At 39.7% G+C, this 20,161-nt stretch overlaps 1 protein-coding gene across 4 annotated transcripts in view; it reads left to right on the top strand.

The window, feature by feature from the left end:
* The window catches only part of SETX (senataxin), an 82,287-nt gene that overhangs the window by 18,020 nt on the left and 44,106 nt on the right, over positions 1-20,161 (top strand). For all 4 annotated transcript variants that reach the window (XM_049710851.1, XM_049710853.1, XM_049710850.1 and 1 more), the window contains 6 exons: positions 40-149; positions 3,693-3,912; positions 4,682-4,801; positions 9,367-9,538; positions 9,672-9,759; positions 10,252-14,430. In XM_049710851.1, the coding sequence (XP_049566808.1) occupies positions 40-149; positions 3,693-3,912; positions 4,682-4,801; positions 9,367-9,538; positions 9,672-9,759; positions 10,252-14,430 (4,889 nt within the window). The remainder of the gene's footprint in view (positions 1-39; positions 150-3,692; positions 3,913-4,681; positions 4,802-9,366; positions 9,539-9,671; positions 9,760-10,251; positions 14,431-20,161) is intronic.

The raw sequence follows: 20,161 nt of genomic DNA, 5'->3' as shown, positions 1-20,161 counted from the left end.
TTTATGTCTTACGTTTACTGCCTTATTTTTTCTATTTAGATGAACTATGCGTTGAAGCACTTTGCCGGATGGAACAAGCTAACTGCTCCTTTCAGGTTTTTGACAAACATCCAGGGATCTATTTGTTTTTGGTCCATCCCAATGAAATGGTGAGTGTGAGTGTTAGGCAGTGGAAGAAGGGGTATTTTATTTTTGCACCTGTGTGTAGATAACTATAATAGAGGTTTTTGGTTGTACTTCGCTTAAAATATTTGCCAAAATTATTCTCTTGTTGTTGTAACATTACTGCAGTTAAGGAGGGGGTGCTGGGGGGGCTCAAAGAAGAGAGTTAAGACAGTAGGGAAGCACTTCTGACAGGTGATGCTTCAGTTTAAAAGACAAATGAGGGGATAATCTGAACTTGCAGTGTGTTGACCTGAACTAATGAAGAAGGACTGTTCTCTCTTGCTTTTCTTGCTTGCCTGCCCCGCTCCAAGCACATGGAAACACCAGTTGAAACACTTGAAATAATTATTTTGCTAATAGATGAGATTTTTAACAGGTGATGGGGTAGAGGGGAGGGCAAGGAAATTCAGTTCCTAGGTGCCAGACAGGAAGAGGAACTGAGAATCAGAACAGTAGGTAGAGAGAAGCAGAGAGCAACACCAGAGGCTCGGAACCTGACTTTGAGCTGATTGCTGGAGTTTGAGAACTTCTCATCATGTGGCGAGGCAGCGTGTGCAGTAGGACCTGTGCACGTTGGCCTCTAGAACTGAGTTACAATGTTAAGACAATAGCCATGAAGGGTTGCTCTGCCAATAGAAGGATAGTAAAGAGGCTTTATTTTTAAGTGGCAAAGAAAGAACATGGTAATGGGGTTTCCAGTCAGAATGGTGGTGAATTTCAGTCTCCTCTGTGCCAAACCCAAACAATGATAGAAAAAAATTCAAAAAGTGGAATTCTAAAAGGTATAATCGCACTTTTCAAAAGGTAAATGTTTCTTTGGACCAGTAATGGAACAGAAATACAAAGTGATAAATGGTGGAAACCTGTATGTAGGCTTGGATGGCTGTAGGTAGCGGGGGACTGAGTTTGTGCATGATAATAAGAATTACAAATGTACTCCAGGCAAGGGTAGAACCAGAGTCAAGGCCTGTGCTTAAAATAAGGGTGGGGCTTTCCTGCCTGTGAAAGAAGATTGACAGAAAGTACAGCCAGCTGCTCTCTGGGACTGGCTTTCTTAAAGCTGCAAACCAGTAGAGGAAGCTGGTCCAGCTGAGCAACCAGGTCATGGGCCAAGCACTTGCAGGCTTGGTGACTGGGTCTGCAGGGCCAGGAACGACTGTATGCTTCATTATATATGTGTTTTTATAGGTCAGGAAACTGAGTCAGGAGACTTAACCACAGTTACACAGGCTAGTATGGTGACTTGGATTTGTATATAGGCAGCCTGACTCCAGAGCCCTAATGCTTTTTTTTTTTAAGTTTTTATTTGAAAATACTTTAAAATTTTCAGAAAATTCTCAAAAATAAAAAAAAGTAGAAAACACCTGTATACTCTTTAGCTGTATTCACCGATTATTAATGTTTCACTCCATTTGTTCTATCATTTGCTTTCAGTTAACTACAAAGCTGTTTGTTTTCTGAACCATTTGAGAGTAGGTTGCATATATCATAGCCTTTTGCCCCTAAATACTTCAGTGTATATTTCCTAAGAATAAGTATATTCTCACAATATTATAAACTTCAGTGAATTTAACATTGATACAGTAAGGTCTGTTTTCCAGTTGTGTCATGTGATCCAGTGTACTTTGTAGCATTTTCCCCCTGTACTTCAGTATCCAGACCAGGATCAGGATTTACATGTAGTTGTGTTACATTAGTCTCCCTTAATCTGTAACATTTCCGCAGCCTTTCTTTGTCTTTTATGACAATTACATTTCTGAAGAATAGTCATTTCTGCCTCCCTCCCATTTACAAAACATAGAATGCTTTTCATGTTGGGTTTGTCTGATGCTTGCGCATGGTTAGGCTTCGGTTATACGTTCCAGCTGGAGTACTACATAAGTGATGGATGTTATGTCCTTCTCAGGGTGTCAGATATACAGGCATGCCGTATCATTCGGCCTCTCGTGGTGATGTTAATTTTGATCACCTAGTTGAGGTGTTGTCCAGTTTCTTCACTGTACAATGTCTAGTTCTTAAGTACTCTAAGATCACATAAATACCTTACTCCTCACCAAAATTTTCTCCTAAATTTAGCATTACCTGGTGGTTCTTCCCTGAGCCAGTTTTTCTAAGGTTGCAAAATAATTTCAACCCCAGCACTTTACATATTTACCAGTCAGCACTTGACATTGATTGTACTATAATCAAGAGCCATTTTCCCTGCTCTTCATTTATTCATCTGTTTATTATAAGTTATAGACTCATTGATTCCTTTGTATTTTTTTCGATAGCTTAAAATTCATTACTTAATTATGTTGGCATAGAGCCCATTCTTTTGTCCACTAGTTCTATGTTTTGCAAACTTTTCTGCCCATAACCTAAGTAAAAATGTTCTTCATCGAGTTCACACACATATATATACGTATGTGACCTAAACATTTCACAAAACAGTACTTACTGTTACTATGAAGGATGCCCACTGATTTTTTTAAATTTTATTTAGTTTTTAAGGTTGGTTGTGATCACTAATTCAATTTGTAGTGCAGAATAAATTTAAAATCACTTCCCTATGCTATATTGCCATGTAGAGGTGACCTTTGATTTCTTTTGAGGTTTCTCTTTTCATTTTTCTTCCCTTTTTTTAACTTTCTATTATGGAACATTACAGACATACAAAAAATAGATTGGTGTAGTGAACCCCCATATATCCATCACTGTGCTTCATCTGTTATCAATATGTGGTCAATATTCTACTCCTGTTAAGTTTAGTTACCGCAAATCTTAGACATCAGAGCATTTCATCCATAAAATACTTTAGTACGTGTATCAAAAAGGTAAGTGCTTTTAAAAGAAAACAATTACATCAACACACTTATAATAATAATAATAATAATAATATCATATTTCTAGTCAGTGTTTAAGTGAGTGGAAATAATTATCTCACAAATGCTTTATTAGGGTTAGTTCAAATCAGGATCAAGCAAGGTTCACATCGCATTCCAGTTGACCCTTGAGCAGCATGGGTTTGAACTGCATGGGTCCTCTTATACACAGATTCTTTTTAATAGCATGTAGTATAGTACTACACAGTTCGAGGTTAGTTGAATCCATGATGCAGAACCGGGATATGGAGGGCTGCCAACTATGTTATATTCGAATTATATTAGTGTATTCAACTACGCAGAGGGTAGGTGCCCCATGTGTGTTGTTCAAAGGTCAATTGTAATTAGTATCTTCTGTCTTTTTTTTTCTTTTTTTCTGTCATCATGGACCTTTTGGTATATTTCCTTTAAATGTCTGAAAATCATATATTTTTCCTAAAGTACTTTATTCTATATGATAGTCTTTTTCTTCCAGTTTTATTGAGGTATAATTGACATATAGCATTGTATAAGTTTGAGATATACAGTGTAATTTTTTTTTTAAAGTAGAGTTGATGTATCTCGTGTCTTTTATAATCTGTAGAGAATCCTATTTTAACTATATGCTTGCTGTATGTAGACAGTTGTGTGTAAAATGAAGTAATGAATGTGTTATGCTTTTAGGTTCGGCGTTGGGCTATCCTGACTGCAAGAAACTTGGGAAAAGTGGACAGAGATGATTATTATGACTTACAGGAGGTTTTGACTTGCCTTTTTAAAGTCATTGAGTTGGGGCTTTTAGAAAGTCCAGACATTTATACTTCTTCTGTCCTTGAGACGGGTAAACTGATTCTTCTGCCTTCACACATGTATGATGCTGCCAACTACAAAAACTATTGGTTAGGTGAGTATTGTTCCTACACAAATATAATTAGTATTTTCCAATATTTCTTATGATTATCCTGCAAGGGAAGGGATCTCTTTTGGTAATCTGATCAAAATTGCTAAATAAAGGATTTCATAGTTCCCAATTCTTGTTCTGTCATTAAATTGACTATTACAACATCTTGTCTTTAAACATTTTTTATCCTAGAAATCATCTGTGTAAGAGGTACATTTTCAAGTATGGCAAATAGATCTTTTATTTAAGGCAGTATTAGATGTTACAGTATTAGCATAGCAGCTGACCTTAATAGGGTTTTGATCTATTGCAACAGAGGTTTAATAGCTCTTTTCTCATCTGTAAAATATTTCCTGGAAGAAAGAGATATTAACTTTGGTTTTCATCAGGTTGTATATTGACTTAAAATATTTCTGTCCTACTTCCTTGACTCAGAGTCTTACAGTCATGTGTATATTTGGCAGTGATTGGTACTTGAAATACAGTGATTTTAAAATTTAAGGGGTTTTTGATTTTATGAGATACAAATTGTGTGGTAGTCATTTTGGAAATGGTTTTCTAACCAAGTTCGCGCCATTTTCCCTTTTTATTCAGTCTAAAGTTCTGTTCTTAGGAGGAGTTGTATATGAACGTCTCAGACTTCAGTGTCTGAGGCACTGGATACTGTTTTGTTTCGTCTTACTGCCTTGTTATTCTTTTGCCAACTAAACTGGAGAAGGCATTAGAACAGTTTTATTTAATCAATTCAAGAAAACTATACATGATCTTACAGGTATTTGCATGTTGCTGACCATTCTTGAGGAGCAAGCCATGGATTCACTGTTGTTGGGCTCAAACAAACAGAATGATTTTATGCAATCAATACTTCACACCATGGAGAGGCAATCAGATGGTAATAAACTATTTGCTGAATATTGCGATGATGGTGCACTTTGAAAATACTAGTGTCACTGTAAGAATTTGGGTGTGTGAGGTGGAGGAAAGAGAGTGAACATTTATGGTTTTGGTCACAGAGTCAGAATTTTAAATTGGAAAGGACCTTTAGAGTTTAACTCAGCACCTTACTTTCATAAAAGAAGAAACTGAAGCCCAAGGAAGTTAACTTACTTTTTAAAAAATTAATTAATTTTTGGCTGCGTTGGGTCTCTGTTGCCGTGCATGGGCTTCCTCTAGTTGCGGCGAACGGGGGCTACTCTTCGTTGCAGTGTGCAGGCTTCTCATTGCTGTGGCTTCTCTTGTGGCGGAGCACGGGCTCTAGGCACGCAGGCTTCAGTAGTTGTGGCACACAGGCTCAGTAGTTGTGGTGCACGGGCTTAGTTGCTCCACAGTATGTGGGATCCTCCCGGACCAGGGCTCTGAACCCCTGTCCCCTGCATTGGCAGGCGGATTCTTAACCACTGTGCCACCAGGGAAGTCCCTTAACTTACTTTTTCACGTTGAAATACCCAGTTAGTGGTAGAATCAAGACTAGAACCTAAAGGAGGTAAATTTCTAATGACATGATAGTTAAAATTTTGCAGAAAGCTTCCCCTATCCCACTGTCTCCCTTTTGCCTGGTTTTTCGTTTCACTTTTGTTCTCTAGGGTTCCACCGTCCACGATGGTGGCTGCCTGCCGGCCAAGTGTGGCTCTTTACATTTACATTAATGAAACTTAAATAAAATGAAAAATTCAGTTTTTCAGTCCCACTAGCTATACTTCAAGAGCTGCCTGGTGGCTACGGTATAGAACCATTTCCATCATCCCAGAAAGTTCCCTTGGACAGTGCTCCCCTGATAGTCTAGAAAGTAGGGTCTCAAATTGTCATGTTTGTTATTAGAGCCAGCTTAGTTTTGCTCATGGTTTTATTGGGCTGATCAGGGAGAATCTGTACTAATGTTTCTAATCTTACCTTCTTTATGAAACAATGACTCAATAAAGACCAAGCATGCCAAATTTAATGAAAACATAAATATAACTTTTTACCCACATTCACTTCTCCTTAGGCAACTTCAGCGTGGCTATATATTCTTTTGTGGGGGATTCTAAAAGAAATACGTAAACATTATTTATTTATTTATTTTTTTTGTGGTGCGCGGGCCTCTCACTGTTGTGGCCTCTCCCGTTGCGGAGCACAGGCTCCGGACGCGCAGGCTCAGCGGCCATGGCTCACGGGCCTAGCCGCTCCACGGCATGTGGGATCTTCCCGGACCGGGGCACGAACCCGTGTCCCCTGCGTTGGCAGGCGGACTCTCAACCACTGCGCCACCAGGGAAGCCCGCTAGATGATTTTTGATTAAGGTTATTACTAATTAGGGACTTCCCTGGTGGTGCAGTGGTAAAGAATCTGCCTGCCAATGCAGGGGACATGGGTTTGAGCCCTGGTCCAGGAAGATCCCACATGCCGCAGAGCAACTAAGCCCGTGCGCCACAACTACTGAGCCTGCAAGCCACAACTACTGAAGCCCGTGCACCAGAGTCTGTGCTCCGCAACAAAAGAAGCCACCACAATGAGAAGCCTGCGCACCACAACAAAGAGAAACCCCCGCTCTCCGCAACTAGAGAAAGCCCGCGCACAGTAACGAAGACCCAGCACAGCCCCCCAAATAAATAAATAAATTTATTAAAAAGGTTATTACTAATTTGTTTACCGGCATTTACTACGTAAATTGTTAGTTTTTTTCCCAGTGCTTTGCATATATATTTCTGTCCTCTCCGTTAATCCAGCTCCCCTAACGCTCCTTCAAAATGAGTCACCTCCTTTTTTCTAAGCACCTTTTTTTATTTTTAAAGATTGGCATTTTTATTTATTTTATTTATAAGTTCATTTATTTATTTTTGTGGCTGTGTTGGGTCTTCATTGCTTCGTGTGGGCTTTCTCTACTTACAGCAAGTGTGGGGCTACTCTTCGTTGTGGTGCACGGGCTTCTCATTGTGGTGGCTTCTCTTGTTACAGAGCACGGGCTCTAGGTGCATGGGCTCAGTAGTTGTGGCTCGTGGGCTCTAGACGGCAGGCTCAGTAGTTGTGGCGCACGGGCTTAGTTGCTCTGCGGCATGTGGGATCGTCCTGGACCAGGGCTCAAACCCGTGTCCCCTGCATTGGCAGGCAGATTCTTTCTTTAACATTTTTATTGGAGTATAATTGCTTTACAATGGTGTGTTCGTTCCTGCTGTATAACAGAGTGAATCAGCTATACATATACATATATCCCCATATCCCCTCCCTCTTGCGTCTCCCTCCCACCCTCCCTATCCCACCCATCTAGGTGGTCACAGAGCACCAAGCTGATGTCCCTGTGCTATGTGGCTGCTTCCCACTAGCTATCTGTTTTACATGTGGTAGTGTATATATGTCCATGCCACTCTCCCACTTCGTCCCAGCTTACCCTTCCCTCTCCCCGTGTCCTCACGTCCATTCTCTACATCTGCGTCTTTATTCCTATCCTGCCCCTAGGTTCTTCAGAAGCTTTTTTTTTTTTTTGTAGATTCCATATATAAGTGTTAGCATACAGTATTTGTTTTTCTCTTTCTGACTTACTTCACTCTGTACAACAGACTCTAGGTCCATCCACCTCACTACAAATAACTCGATTTCGTTTCTTTTTATGGCTGAGTAATATTCCATTGTATGTGTATGCCACATCTTCTTTATCTATTCATCTGTCGATGGACACTTAGGTTGCTTCCATGTCCTGGATATTGTAAATGGAGCTGCAGTGAACATTGTGGTACATGACTGTTTTTGGATTATGGTTTTCTCAGGGTATATGCCCAGTAATGGGATTGCTGAGTCATAATGTTATTTCTATTTTTAATTTTTTAAGGAACCTCCATACTGTTCTCCATAGTGGCTGTATCAATTTACATTCCCACCAACAGTGCAAGAGCGTTCCCTTTTCTGCACACCCTCTCCAGCATTTATTGTTTGTAGATTTTTGATAATAGCCATTCTGACTGGTGTGAGATGATATCTCATTGTAGTTTTGATTTGCATTTCTCTAATGATTAGTGATGTTGAGCATCCTTTCATGTGTTTGTTGGCAATCTGTATGTCTTCTTTGGGGAAATGTCTATGTAGGTCTTCTGCCCATTTTTGGATTGGGTTGTTTTTGTTTTTGATATTGAGCTGCATGAGCTGCTTGTAAATTTTGGAGATTAATCCTTTGTCAGTTGCTTCATTTGCAAATATTTTCTCCCATTCTGAGGGTTGTCTTTTCATCTTGTTTATGTTTTCCTTTGCTGTGCAAAAGCTTTTAAGTTTCATTAGGTCCCATTTGTTTGTTGTTATTTCCGTGTCTCTAGGAGGTGGGTCAAAAAGGATCTTTCATGTCATAGAGTGTTCTGCCTGTGTTTTGGCAGGCGGATTCTTTACCACTTCACCACCAGGGAAGTCCCAAGTCACCTCTTTAAGAAACATTCCATAATTGTCTACACCTAACTGATGACTTTCTTCCTTATTTGAGAGCTTCCTAGACATAAGACAGCTTCAGTAGAGGATAAAAAAGTATATGAGAAGTTCTACTCAAACAACTATGGTAAAAAAAAAAAAAATCTAAGAGCCCTGAGGGAAATAAAGCAGAAAGTTCTAGGGTTGTCAGTAATGGGGTGAGTTAGAGCACTTGCCTCCTAAGAATACTGCTGAAGATGATAGGTGGTGCTAATAGTGAAGCCATTCTGGTTCTTACTTGGAAAAAGCCAGCTATCTGTTTTCTTCTGTAGGTGGTGTATCTTTATGTGAGTGTAAAAAAATAAATCTGGAAAGAAGGAATAGAGTAAGATCTTACAAATGCTTGACTGAGGACTTCTAATTTCCTTAGAAGACATTAAGGAGCAAGTGCAGATCTTTGAGCAGGGCAGTGTTTCGCCACTGCATGTAGAGAGGAGGGAAAGGACCGGCCATAAGAGTGTGTGAGTAATGGGAATTCCTGCCAGTTGGATGTAATGGAGATAACAACAAAGCCATGTTGAGACATGGGTGGATGAAGAGTATGTATCTCTGCTTCTCCAGTGGATGAGGGGTTCAGTCCTTTATACCAACCAAATGACACCCACAGTTCAGGATTTCTTGTATCATGGACTTTGTTTAGATCTGAAAATACCAAGTTTTTCTTTCTCTCCCTTTTTTTTCTACTTTACTTCTGTTATTTATTGAAGGATGGGAGTATAAAGGTCTGGAAGAAGCAGAGGAGGAAAGATTGTTTCAGGTTGGCAAACAGGATGAGAAAGTTGAGTTTATCTAGACTATCTCAGTTTGTTCCACACGAAAAAATTTCTTAACAGAGGTGTATTGCTTTAAAAAAAAATGCAGACACTATTTAAAAGTTTGCCAGCTTTCTAAAACCTGTAGTTGGCAATGCTTTACTTTAAATTACTTCCTGCTTTGCTTTCAGTTCTGTTGCTACCCAGGTAAAGAATGCTTAATTCTCAATATAGTTTAGTGCCTTTCTCTAATTTGGCAAATTACTCCATTGTATTTCAGATGATAGTGTGGATCCTTTCTGGCCAGCGTTACACTGTTTCATGGTGATTCTGGATCGCCTTGGATCCAAGGTCTGGGGTCAACTTATTGATCCTATTGAGGCATTTCAAACCATTATCAACAACGTGAGCTACAATAAAGAGATTCAGAATATACGGAACAGCTCTATGAGGTTCGTTCAGTTCCTGTGTCAGGATTTCAAACAATCTGTATGAGGAAGTCTACTGTAATTGACTTAACAGTAGGATTTTTCTCTTCCTTTTATCCTTCATTTCAGTAATTTCTATTTATTCTTAATATTTAAGGTCCAAGTTCAAACCAGAGTCATATTTGGATGATACGGTGACTTGCAGCCAGATTGTATACAATTATAACCCTGAAAAGACCAAAAAGGTATAAAACATTTTGAGAATTCAGATGATATTGTACTGCCTTTATATTGTATAGACAGTGTTTTGTATGGTTAGTTGCATTGCTGATTTTATATGTAGCTATTCTGAATCAACTGTTGCATAAAACCTTTCTGATTGAACAGTAGCTCATGAGGAAAAATGGGCTCTAATGAGAGCGTGCACACTTTGAGAGATTAATTTTTCAGTACATTTCGGAAGGGTAGAACATTTATGGCATGAGGGAGATAAATCACATGACTAGAAATCAAAACCAACTGAAGGAAAGAGGTCCAGAGTACATGGAGGTTTTGTAAATTTAACCTTTTCATGAAACCTTAACCTCAAAATTGAACTGTTTTCAATTTCTTGGGGGTCCATATATGTACATCAAAACAGGAAAGTTGAGAGTGTATTTTCTTGTTTGCAGCTTTTGTGTTAAACCTGTCATGAATGGTGCTTGTTTATCTGAATGTCAGTATCTCTTTCGTTTTAGGATTCAGGGTGGAGATCAGCCATTTGCCCAGATTATTGTCCTAACATGTATGAAGAAATGGAAACATTAGCTAATGTGCTTCAGTCAGATATCGGTCAAGACATGCGTGTTCATAACAGCACGTTTCTGTGGTTCATCCCTTTTGTGCAGTCCCTCATGGATCTTAAGGATCTGGGTGTGGCTTATATAGTGGAGGTTATTCATCATCTGCATTCTGAAGTCAAAGACGTCCTCAACCAGACAGACGCCGTGTGTGACACAGTCACTGAGTTTTTCCTTCTGATTTTGGTGTCAGTGATTGAACTGCATAGAAATAAAAAGTGTTTGCATTTGCTGTGGGTTAGTTCCCAGCAGTGGGTGGAAGCCGTCGTAAAATGTGCCAAGCTTCCCACCGCCGCGTTTGCACGGAGTTCTGAGAAGTCATCTGGAAACTGCTCCAAAGGCACAATGATATCATCTCTGTCATTGCATTCAGTGCCATCTAACTCTGTACAACTTGCTTGTGTGAAGCTGATCAGAAGTCTCCTTAAAGAAGGCTATCAGCTTGGGCAGCAGACTCTTTGTAAGCAATTCCAGGATAAGCTCAACTTATTCCTGCGAAGAAATTTATCTTTAGGTTGGCAGTTGACTAGTCAGGAAACCCATGAGTTACAAACTTGTTTAAAGCAAATTATTAGAAACATAAAATTCAAAGTACCTCAATGTAGCACTTCTGTGGATCTGACTTCTCCATCATATAATAAAGAAGAAAGTGAACAAACAGGGAAGAAGTCTAAAAAAGACAGGCACTGTCTGGAAAACTCCAGCCCAGCATTCTCTAAAGAACCGATGAAAGCTGATGCATGTCAAGTGCAAGAGAGTATTTTCAGCAAAGCAGATAATGCCATAGAAGAGGATAATGAGCGAACTTACATAAAAGATTTGAAACTCAAAGACCATCTCTCCGCTGAGTTGTGCTTGAAGCCGAGTAGTAAAAGGCTTGTTAATGAAAGAGCTCGAGGCCAAGTTAAAATAAGTACAGGGAAGCATAAATCTGTAAAAGAGAATTCCTCATATACCCCACAGAATTGTACTTCAAGAAATGGTCCAGAAAAGGTATTTGACAGAGGAATAATAACATCAACATGTTTGTTGACTGATTCTAGCAATGACTCTCTGGAAAAGGTGTCCACATCAAATGAGGATTTCTCTTTAAAGGGTGATGCTCTTGGCAAAACCTCAAAAGCAAAAACTAAGGCACATAAAGATGAAATCTGTGCTAAGTTATCACATGTAGTAAAAAAGCAACACAGGAAAAGTATCACTTTAGAGGAAAACCTGACTGTATCTAGCATTGAAAGTTTCTATTCAAAGAAGGATACAGGAGGTCAGAAAGGAGATGGCTTCATATACAATCTCTCTTTAGGCCCTAATGGTATTCTGGATGATAAAAATGGAGAACAAAAATCTGAAAACAGTTTATTGCTGAAAAAGAAACAAGTAAAGGAAGAAGAGTTAGGCATTCTCTCTACCCGTGAACTCAGTTGTCAAATACTAGAATGTCATGTTGGTAATAAAGATTTGGTCTCATTTACAGAAATGACCAACATTTTTGTGGAGAAAACACCTCCCTTTAAAGATCCTGTGACTGGACTTGAATCAAGAGATATGGAAATTATCAAGAGTACTGCTCAGTTTTCTTCTGATTTAAGAGAACAAGTCCTTAGCAGTCCTAAGTCTGACACCTTAACAGATTCTCAGGTAGACAGAGACCTCCACAAATTATCTTTAGTAGCTCAAGCCAGTGTTATTAAGTTCCCATCAGATTCAACTCAAAAAAGTTTATCCCAGCTACAAAGAAAAGTTAAAGATGATAGAAGATGTTTCACAGCCAACCAAAATAGTGTTAGGGAAACCTGCTGTGAACAGGTCATTATTATTTCAGATTCTGATGAAGATGATGATGATGATGAAAGAATTGTGGGTTTTAAGAAACACATTAAACAGGATAAAACATGCATTGAGAAAGAATGTCCAGAGCAGCATGCTTCAGTAGCTAACACAAACGTGGAACAGAAGGTAATAAGGGAAGAAAATACAGGGTCCCTTTTGCAGTTTGAGGAATCTGATTCTCAGTTTTTTGAGTTTGAAAGTCCATGTGAAGTGTTTTCAGTTTGGCAAGATCAGAAACCAGACAACAAGAATTCAGTTCAAGAGAATGAAGAAAATTCGTGCTTGACTCATGTAGGTGATACCACAAATGATTGGGGTTATGGTACAGATTATGTACCTGAAGAGGTCATTAAAAAAGCAGCAGAGGACATTGAGGAACACGCAGAACCACACAGTAGTAGTATTTCTGTTGAGGAATTTTGTGAGATTGAAGTAAAAAAACCCAAGAGAAAGCGATATCAGAAAGCTGCTATGGCAGAAGCTCCTCTAAGGCCTTCATCTCCTGTCAAAAGTGAGGACCAGTCTGATATTCTTAATGAGAGAGATGTGACTGAAAATGATTTTAAAAGTATAGACGTAAGGAGTACAACTCCCAGTTCAAGCGTTCAGAGAACCACTACGGTTTCCCTGAAGAAGTCTCCACCAAAGCTTCGCAATTGTTCCAAACGTGTTAGCAGAGTCTCACTTTCTAAAACTCCTAAAAAAACACGTTCGGATACCAAAACAGGGCAGAGTAAAAGTTCAAATATCCTAAGTTGTAGAACAAGTCCTGCTATAGTGCTACCAAAGAAATTTCGCCAGCGTCCTGAACCAACTTCAACGGTTGAGAAACTTGGTCTGAAAAAGGTTGCTCGTAGGGCATTTGACTTGTCCCAGCCGTCTTTGGAGCGTTTAGCTGACTTACGTCACCATGGCAGAACTGTTGGAGCAATTGATACCCGGAAAAAGACTAAATTAATTTCTCCTCAGACTCTCTCTGTCAGAAATAATGAGAAACTGCTGACGAGTCAAGACCGTCAGCTGCGAAGGCAGATGAGACCCAAATCACAGCGTAACAGAAAAAGATGTTTTGATTATAAGAGTACAGATACAACACGAGCAGGCCCACAGGGAGCACAAAATTCTGACAGATTTGTGCCAGAATCAGATACATCAGATTGTAGTTATAAAGGAGGAGTTGAGGCAACTGCGAAACGTAAGGGAACAGCGTTAATAAAACGTGTGTCTTCTGAAACAGAACCCGTGAAAGCAGAATACGCTTCTCAGGTAGCTGATGACCCTTGTCTTTTGAACCAGTGTACTTCTGTAGTATTACATGGAGAAATACCAACAAATGAAGTAGTTGTTTCTACCACAGGGGACCCTTTAGGTGGAGGTGACCTAACGGTACATCATTTAGATGTGGCAGCCTTGAGAGAGGGAGATCCTGAATCCAGCAATGACATAGAGGAAGATAATATATTTTTAACACAATGTGATCCTGAAGATATGGATTTATGTTCACAAATAGAGAAAGAGAATGATAAACTCGTTGAAGTAGTTCATGGAAAAGATACAGTCCAGGTAGAAGAAGGTTATGTGAGTCGGCCTCAGTTGGAATCTTCGAGTAACACAAAATGTAAATACAAAGATTGTGTTGAAACACTGAAAAACCAGGGTGAATACTGTTCAAAACACTCTGAAGCTAAAGCAGCGGATGAAGCTATATTTCGTAAACCTGGCTTGCCTCTCTCTGCATCTAAACCTTCGAGACCTCCCACTGCTAAGATTTTTAGCTCCAGTAGTACTTCACGAATTGCTGGTCTTTCCAAGTCTTTGGAAAATACAGCAGCGCTCTTACCAACTCTGAAAAATAAGTCAAGTGGGGTACAGTCTATTTTGAAAGTACCGCCAGTCTCTCTGGTGTCCAAGAAGCCAGTGGCTGAAGTGAAGGGTTTGTGCAACGTTCTCCATTCTCATACTCCAAATAATTCCAACAGGCAAGGCTACAAAGTTCCATATTGTGAAAACAGATCTTTTTCGGCTTCCCCTCCAGTAAACGTTCTCTTGTCAGCACAGTCCATCTCTGACACCTTCGTTAAAGAGGTCTTAAAATGGAAATACGAAATGTTTGTGAACTTTGATCAGTGCGGACCCCCGTCAACTCTTTGTCAGTCCATCTCAAGACCTGTGCCTGTGAGATTTCAAGATGGTGGAGATTATTTTAATGTGTTTTTCCCTTTGATGATGCTGAATACTTTTGAAACAGTAAGTATATGTTCTAATCGTATACGTTCAGACTTTGAAATTACCTTTCTTTACCGTGCTGAGTACAGCTAAAATAACTGAGCACATTTTTATTTAGATGTAGCTTGTAGATGTCATGTTGAACAGACATTGTGCCCGACACTGTTCTAGATGCTGGTGATACAGAGGAAACACTTAAACTCTGCCCTTCTGGAGCTTACAGACAACAATTCAGAGTGCTAATGTACCAAGTCCAGAGGTGGCACAGGAGGAGGAAACGTTTTTCGGTGTAAAATAAGGGAAGACTTCTCAGAGGACATAGTCTCTCATCTGCATTTATTTTTTTGAAAAGTAGTGTAAACCTTTACTGAAGTTTTCTTGAGGAGGTAGCAAAGGGCAAGTTACACTGATCAGCACAAAACAATAAACCCCAAATTTCTCATCTGTCTTCCCAACTTCTTATGCCCCGTGGCAGCCTTTAGCTGCCTCCCTACCCCAACACATCCCATTCTGGTTCTTCTCTCTTTCTTACTCCCCGACTGGGATTGCCAAGTAAAATACAGGATTCCCAGTTAAATTTGAACCTCAGAAAAACAGCTAGTAATTCTTTAGTGTAAACATCCACCTGCACTTGGAAGGATGTTTTTGGTGTTCTCAAAGCAGGTAGACTTTTACTTTTTTTCAAATTCCTTTAAAAAAAAAGAACCCAAAACGTGAGCATGCAATGAGACTCTTCAAAACCAAGAACACTGAGGTAAATACCCACGTATTCAGTCAGGAGATACTTGGGTGCCTGATACTTGCCAAGTACTATCACAGACCTGGGGGGTAAAGTGGTGAACATGACAGACAAGGCCTCTGCCTTCTGGGAGTGATCATTTCAGATCAGGACCAAAGGCTCTAGAGTGCTCTAGAATGATCTAGAACAAAAGGGAGCGGGCACTTTAGACTGAAGGGTGAGACAGCCTCTGTGAGCGATGGTATTCACACCGAGACCAGAGTGAGTAGAAGGAGTTGGCCATAGGAAGTATATCCCAGGCAGACAGACTGCAAAGATCCAGCTTAGAATTGTTAAAGGCAAAGGAGATGTACTGCACAAAGAGGCAAGTGGGTGTCAATGTATGCCCTAAATTTCAGCCGTTGTCTTACGAATTATTTTACTAGTGTTTCAAAAGCATTAGAAACAACTAATTGATAAAGGGCCTTCAGTCTGTCTCCTTAACAACAATGTGAAATGGTATTACAAGAATGAGCTTCTTACCTTACAAAATTGTTAGTTCAGTGAACAGTGTATACAGTTAAATAAGCTGGGGAATATACAGAGATTTTCTTCATTTTGAAGCTTATTTTTTTCTTGAACGTTTATCCTTTCCAGAAAACACTAAATCGCTTAGAAGCCATTCATAGCCCTTAAATTTAGGACACATATTTGTGATTTTATTTTTCCCTTAGTTAAGAAGTATTTCTATGTTTATCTTTAAGATTTTTTCCTTCAGGACATTTCTGTAGCCAAAACCTTTTCAAAACAGAATGAGCACAAGTTCCGTTTGTATATACACAAAGTTCAAAATAGTCAAATACTTGTGGAAGGCCCATTATAAAAGAAAACAGCAGCCGCTCTCGCCTCCCCAAGTAATTATTTTTGATCCTTGATGGATCCTTTTGTTATTTACTTCCATATTTCTAAATAACATGCCACTATTTTGACTTGTTAATTTTTCAGTTCTAGACATTTTCTGTAGTTACCCACTACAGGAAGTACCCTCTCTTCCCAGCCCTGTGTTCACACACACCTCTCCTGTTTCCCCATCCTCACTATGGAGTAGTCTTGTAATTTTTAGATCAGTGTTTGTTATTATTTTGACGATATAAAAGGTGTCCATGGCTAAGTCATGTGGTAGCTGTAACTACTTTTTGTTTCCGACTCTTTACTTTCTCTGGATTTATTGTTTACTTAACTTTCTATGTACGTATCACTAAATTAGCTTCAGATTGTCTCTTGGATTTGTAGGTCTCTCAGTATGATCAGGCACATCAGATAGTTGATCAATTTCATCTTCTTGGTTTAGGATGGTTAACCTGAAATGCTCACCATCCTCGTCCTAGGGCTTGCATTTCCTTCTTCCTGTGTTGGATCTCTGTCTCCTGTACCCAGGGTTGTCTGTTTTTGTCACCCCCTCATTTTAGTAAGGCACATCCTTCAAACTTCCTGAGAGAAGAATGTGTAGGAGATAAATTTTGAAACTTTGCATGACTTAAAATTTCTGTTTTGCCATCTCTGTCTGTCTTTGTTGTTGTCGTCGTCGTTCTACTTCCTTGGAGACTTTCTCAGCGTCCAAGTCTATTGAAAAATTTTTGAGTGTATTTTTAGTTTCACGGGAACTCTTGTTCTCTCATTATTCCTTTTTATAGGATTCTGTGCTTTCTTCATGTACACAGTATTTTTTATTACCTGAAGTTAATTAATGATAAGTTTAAAGTTAGTTGAAAGTTTTCCTCTCTTTGCATCGTCCCTGTTTTCCCAGTTGCTTTTTTCCTATTCATTTTAGTGTCTACAGAGCTTTCATGTTAACTCCTTTCTTCGCGTGTCTAATGATTTTTGGTGGTTTACTCACACTTAAGAACAGGATACTAAAAAGCAGATTGGAGCATTGTTCATAATAGCCAGAAGTTGAAAACAACTGAGATGTCCATCAGGAGATGAATGGATAAACAAAACATGGTATATGCATACAGTGGAACATTAGTCTACTATTAAAAGGAATGACCCGTTATATGCACTTTGACCTGTTCTTTGATGAACCTTGAAAATATTACGCTAAGTGAAAGAGGTCAGGTCCAGAAGGCCACATATTGTGTGATCCCATTTATATGAATTTTCCAGAATAGGCAAATCTGTAGAGACAAAAGGTGGATTAGTAGTTGCCAGGGGATGGGGGGGGGGCGGGAATTAGGACTGACTGCTAATAGGTATAAGGCTTGTTGTGGGATGGTGGGAATGTTCTGGAATTAGATAATGGTGATGGTTGCACAAAATAGTGAATGTACTAAAAACACACTGTAGTGTGCACACTTTAAAGTGGTGAATTTTATATTGTGAAATATATCTCAACTTTTTAATGCTATAAGAAAAGAGGATGCATTTAAATAATGACAGGTCAAAAGAGATGCTTAGGAAAAGAGATACTTTTACTAAAATGGTCCTTTCTTATTTGCACTGTGGAAGTCAAATGTGATCTGAAGGACACCATCACATGGTGAAATCCAAATTAGTTTCATTCTTTATATTAAGATTATATGCTTAGGTATAGTTATAATCTATATTTTGTTACATGTAAGATTTTAAAACAGATTAGAAGCTCTGAGTGAAAGGGATAGGCTTGTTGACCATTGGCGTTTTATTGGGAAGCCTCATCCCCACCCTCATGTCACTGTTTTTAGTCTTTCCCCGCCCCCCCCCCCCTTAGTGAGGTCAGATTTCCCCAAGAAGAATCTTCAGATCGATTGCCTGGAAAGCATAGGCCTGACGGGGAGCTGACTGTGGGGTGAGGGTGGGGGCAGAGGGAAGGGTCCAGGCATTCAGTATATAAACATTTGCTTCATTCCCTTTTTTAAAATTGTTTTATTTTATTTTTAAAATTTATTTATTTATTTATTTTTGGCTGCATTGGGTCTTCGTTGCTGCACGCGGGCTTTTCTCTAGTTGTGGCGAGGGCTTCAGTAGTTGTGGCTCACGGACTCTAGAGCGCAGGCTCAGTAGTTGTGGTGCACGGGCTTAGTTGCTCCGCGGCATGTGGGATCTTCCCGGACCAGGGATCAAACCCGTGTCCCCTGCATTGGCAGGCGGATTCCTAACCACTGTGCCACCAGGGACGTCCCCCCCCCCACCTTTTTTTTTTAAGTACCTTATCCTCTCTCTGTCTGCTGCCCCACAGCCAGAGACTGTCACACTTTATAGAGATGAAACCGCTATAGCTTTTTGCTAGGAGCAGGGAGGGGCAGTCTGCCTTCAGCCCTCTTCCTTCTAGAGGTGTATGTCAGATGCCTCCTGCTTAGAGTTCAGCTTCTTGGACGTGCTGCGCTCGTTAACCATTCATCCATCTGCTTCCCAGCTTCCCAGATTTTGATGCTTTTGCCTCCTCTTCTGTTCTCTTCATCCTAATGAGTTAATCCTGTTGTGAAAAATCCCTTGGGTGTTTTAGTGGGGTTTCAGGGGGAATGAAAGGAAATGCCTGTGTTCAATCTGTCATCTTTACCACGAAGTTTTATCTTGTTCCTTTTTTTTTTTAACCATGTAGTGAAACAGCATTGTTTTAGCATTTCTAGTTTATATAGGCCAACATTTATTAATGGTATTATTAATATACCTTGATTACTTTTTTTTTTTTCCCCCCACTGTAACGTGTGGCTTGTGGGATCTTAGTTCCCTGACCAGGGATTGAACCTGGGCCCTCAGCAGTGAAAGCGCTAACAACTGAACTGCCAGAGAATTCTCAGATACCTTGATTACTTTTAATTTTTTCTTCTTTCTGATAAGTCAGAGACTGTGGCATCAACCACAGTCTTGGGCCAAGGCTTCTTACCCTCATTTGGATGTAATTTGACTTCATAATATTGTTTGTTAATGGAATGCTGAAGTGTGTTTAGAGTCCTTTGACAAAAATGCGGTTGGTATCCTCTTTAGGACATGAAATGCAGTGTTTGGTTATCCAGTTATTATGTCTTATTGCAGGTGGAATGCAATGACATTGCGTAGAATTATCCCTTGCCCCAAAGGGAAACGAGCAAATTCAACTTTTAGAAATATGAGTTTCTTGAATTAAAAAAAAAAAAATCCCACAAGGACTCAGAGGCAAAAAATATACAAATCAGTTTTCACAGCAAAGTAAAGGAGCTGTTACAGTGGAGGATTCCTGGACTGAATGTCAATATTATGACATAGCGTGAGTGTGTTTTGTGTTTGGTAATTGCAGTCATTGTTGCTTTTTGTTGTGGTCATCCATTTACAATGCTTGGCGTCAGTTTATTCATCTCTTGTAAAAATAAAATACAGTGTGTGGGGGGGGGAAAAAAGAAATATGAGTCTTTTGTGTACTGATGTGACTGATAGAGGATATATTAGTTTTTAATCCTTACGTTTAACACACAAAAGTATTAGATAAATGTGCACTGTTTTGACAGGGACCAATTTTTTTGGTCAGTTTTGGCAAATACTCTTTTTTTCTTAAAGTTTCGGTTTGCAGTCCCCTTCTGTTACCTGTGTGTGCATGCATGTATATGCAGAGTGTAATTGGCAGGCGCTTTTTAGGTTGTGTAGACAAGGAGCAGGCAGAAAGGGGGCTCTTCTGGAGTACCAGCTGTGATTCTTAGTGCCCAAACCCCTTATAGGGAGATTGCACCGTTTTTTAGCTAATTTCCAGTTATAATTTGTTCTGTGAAGGAAACAAAACAGGTTGATATGATGAGCGACATTGGGAGGCTGCTTTTGAGATCGGGCCGAGAGCCAGGAGAGGAGGGTTTTGTGCAGAGGAGGGGGGAGGGTCAAGACTATAATGCTTTGAAGTAGGCCTAACTGAGCATGTGTGAGCAAAGAGATTAGGCTGATGTGGCTGGAGTAAGGTAACTTAGAGGCAAAGGGAAAAGAAGTAAGATTGGGGAAATCAGTCAAGAGCTGGATGGTATACCACCCTGTAAGTGCAGGTTGGGGTTTCATTGTCAGTACAGTGAGAAGATGTTGGAGGATTTTTAGCTG

Source organism: Orcinus orca, chromosome 6 (assembly GCF_937001465.1).
Source record: "Orcinus orca chromosome 6, mOrcOrc1.1, whole genome shotgun sequence".
In the NCBI taxonomy this organism is placed as follows: Eukaryota; Metazoa; Chordata; class Mammalia; order Artiodactyla; family Delphinidae; genus Orcinus; species Orcinus orca.
This window is presented reverse-complemented; position numbering and strand designations above follow the sequence as displayed.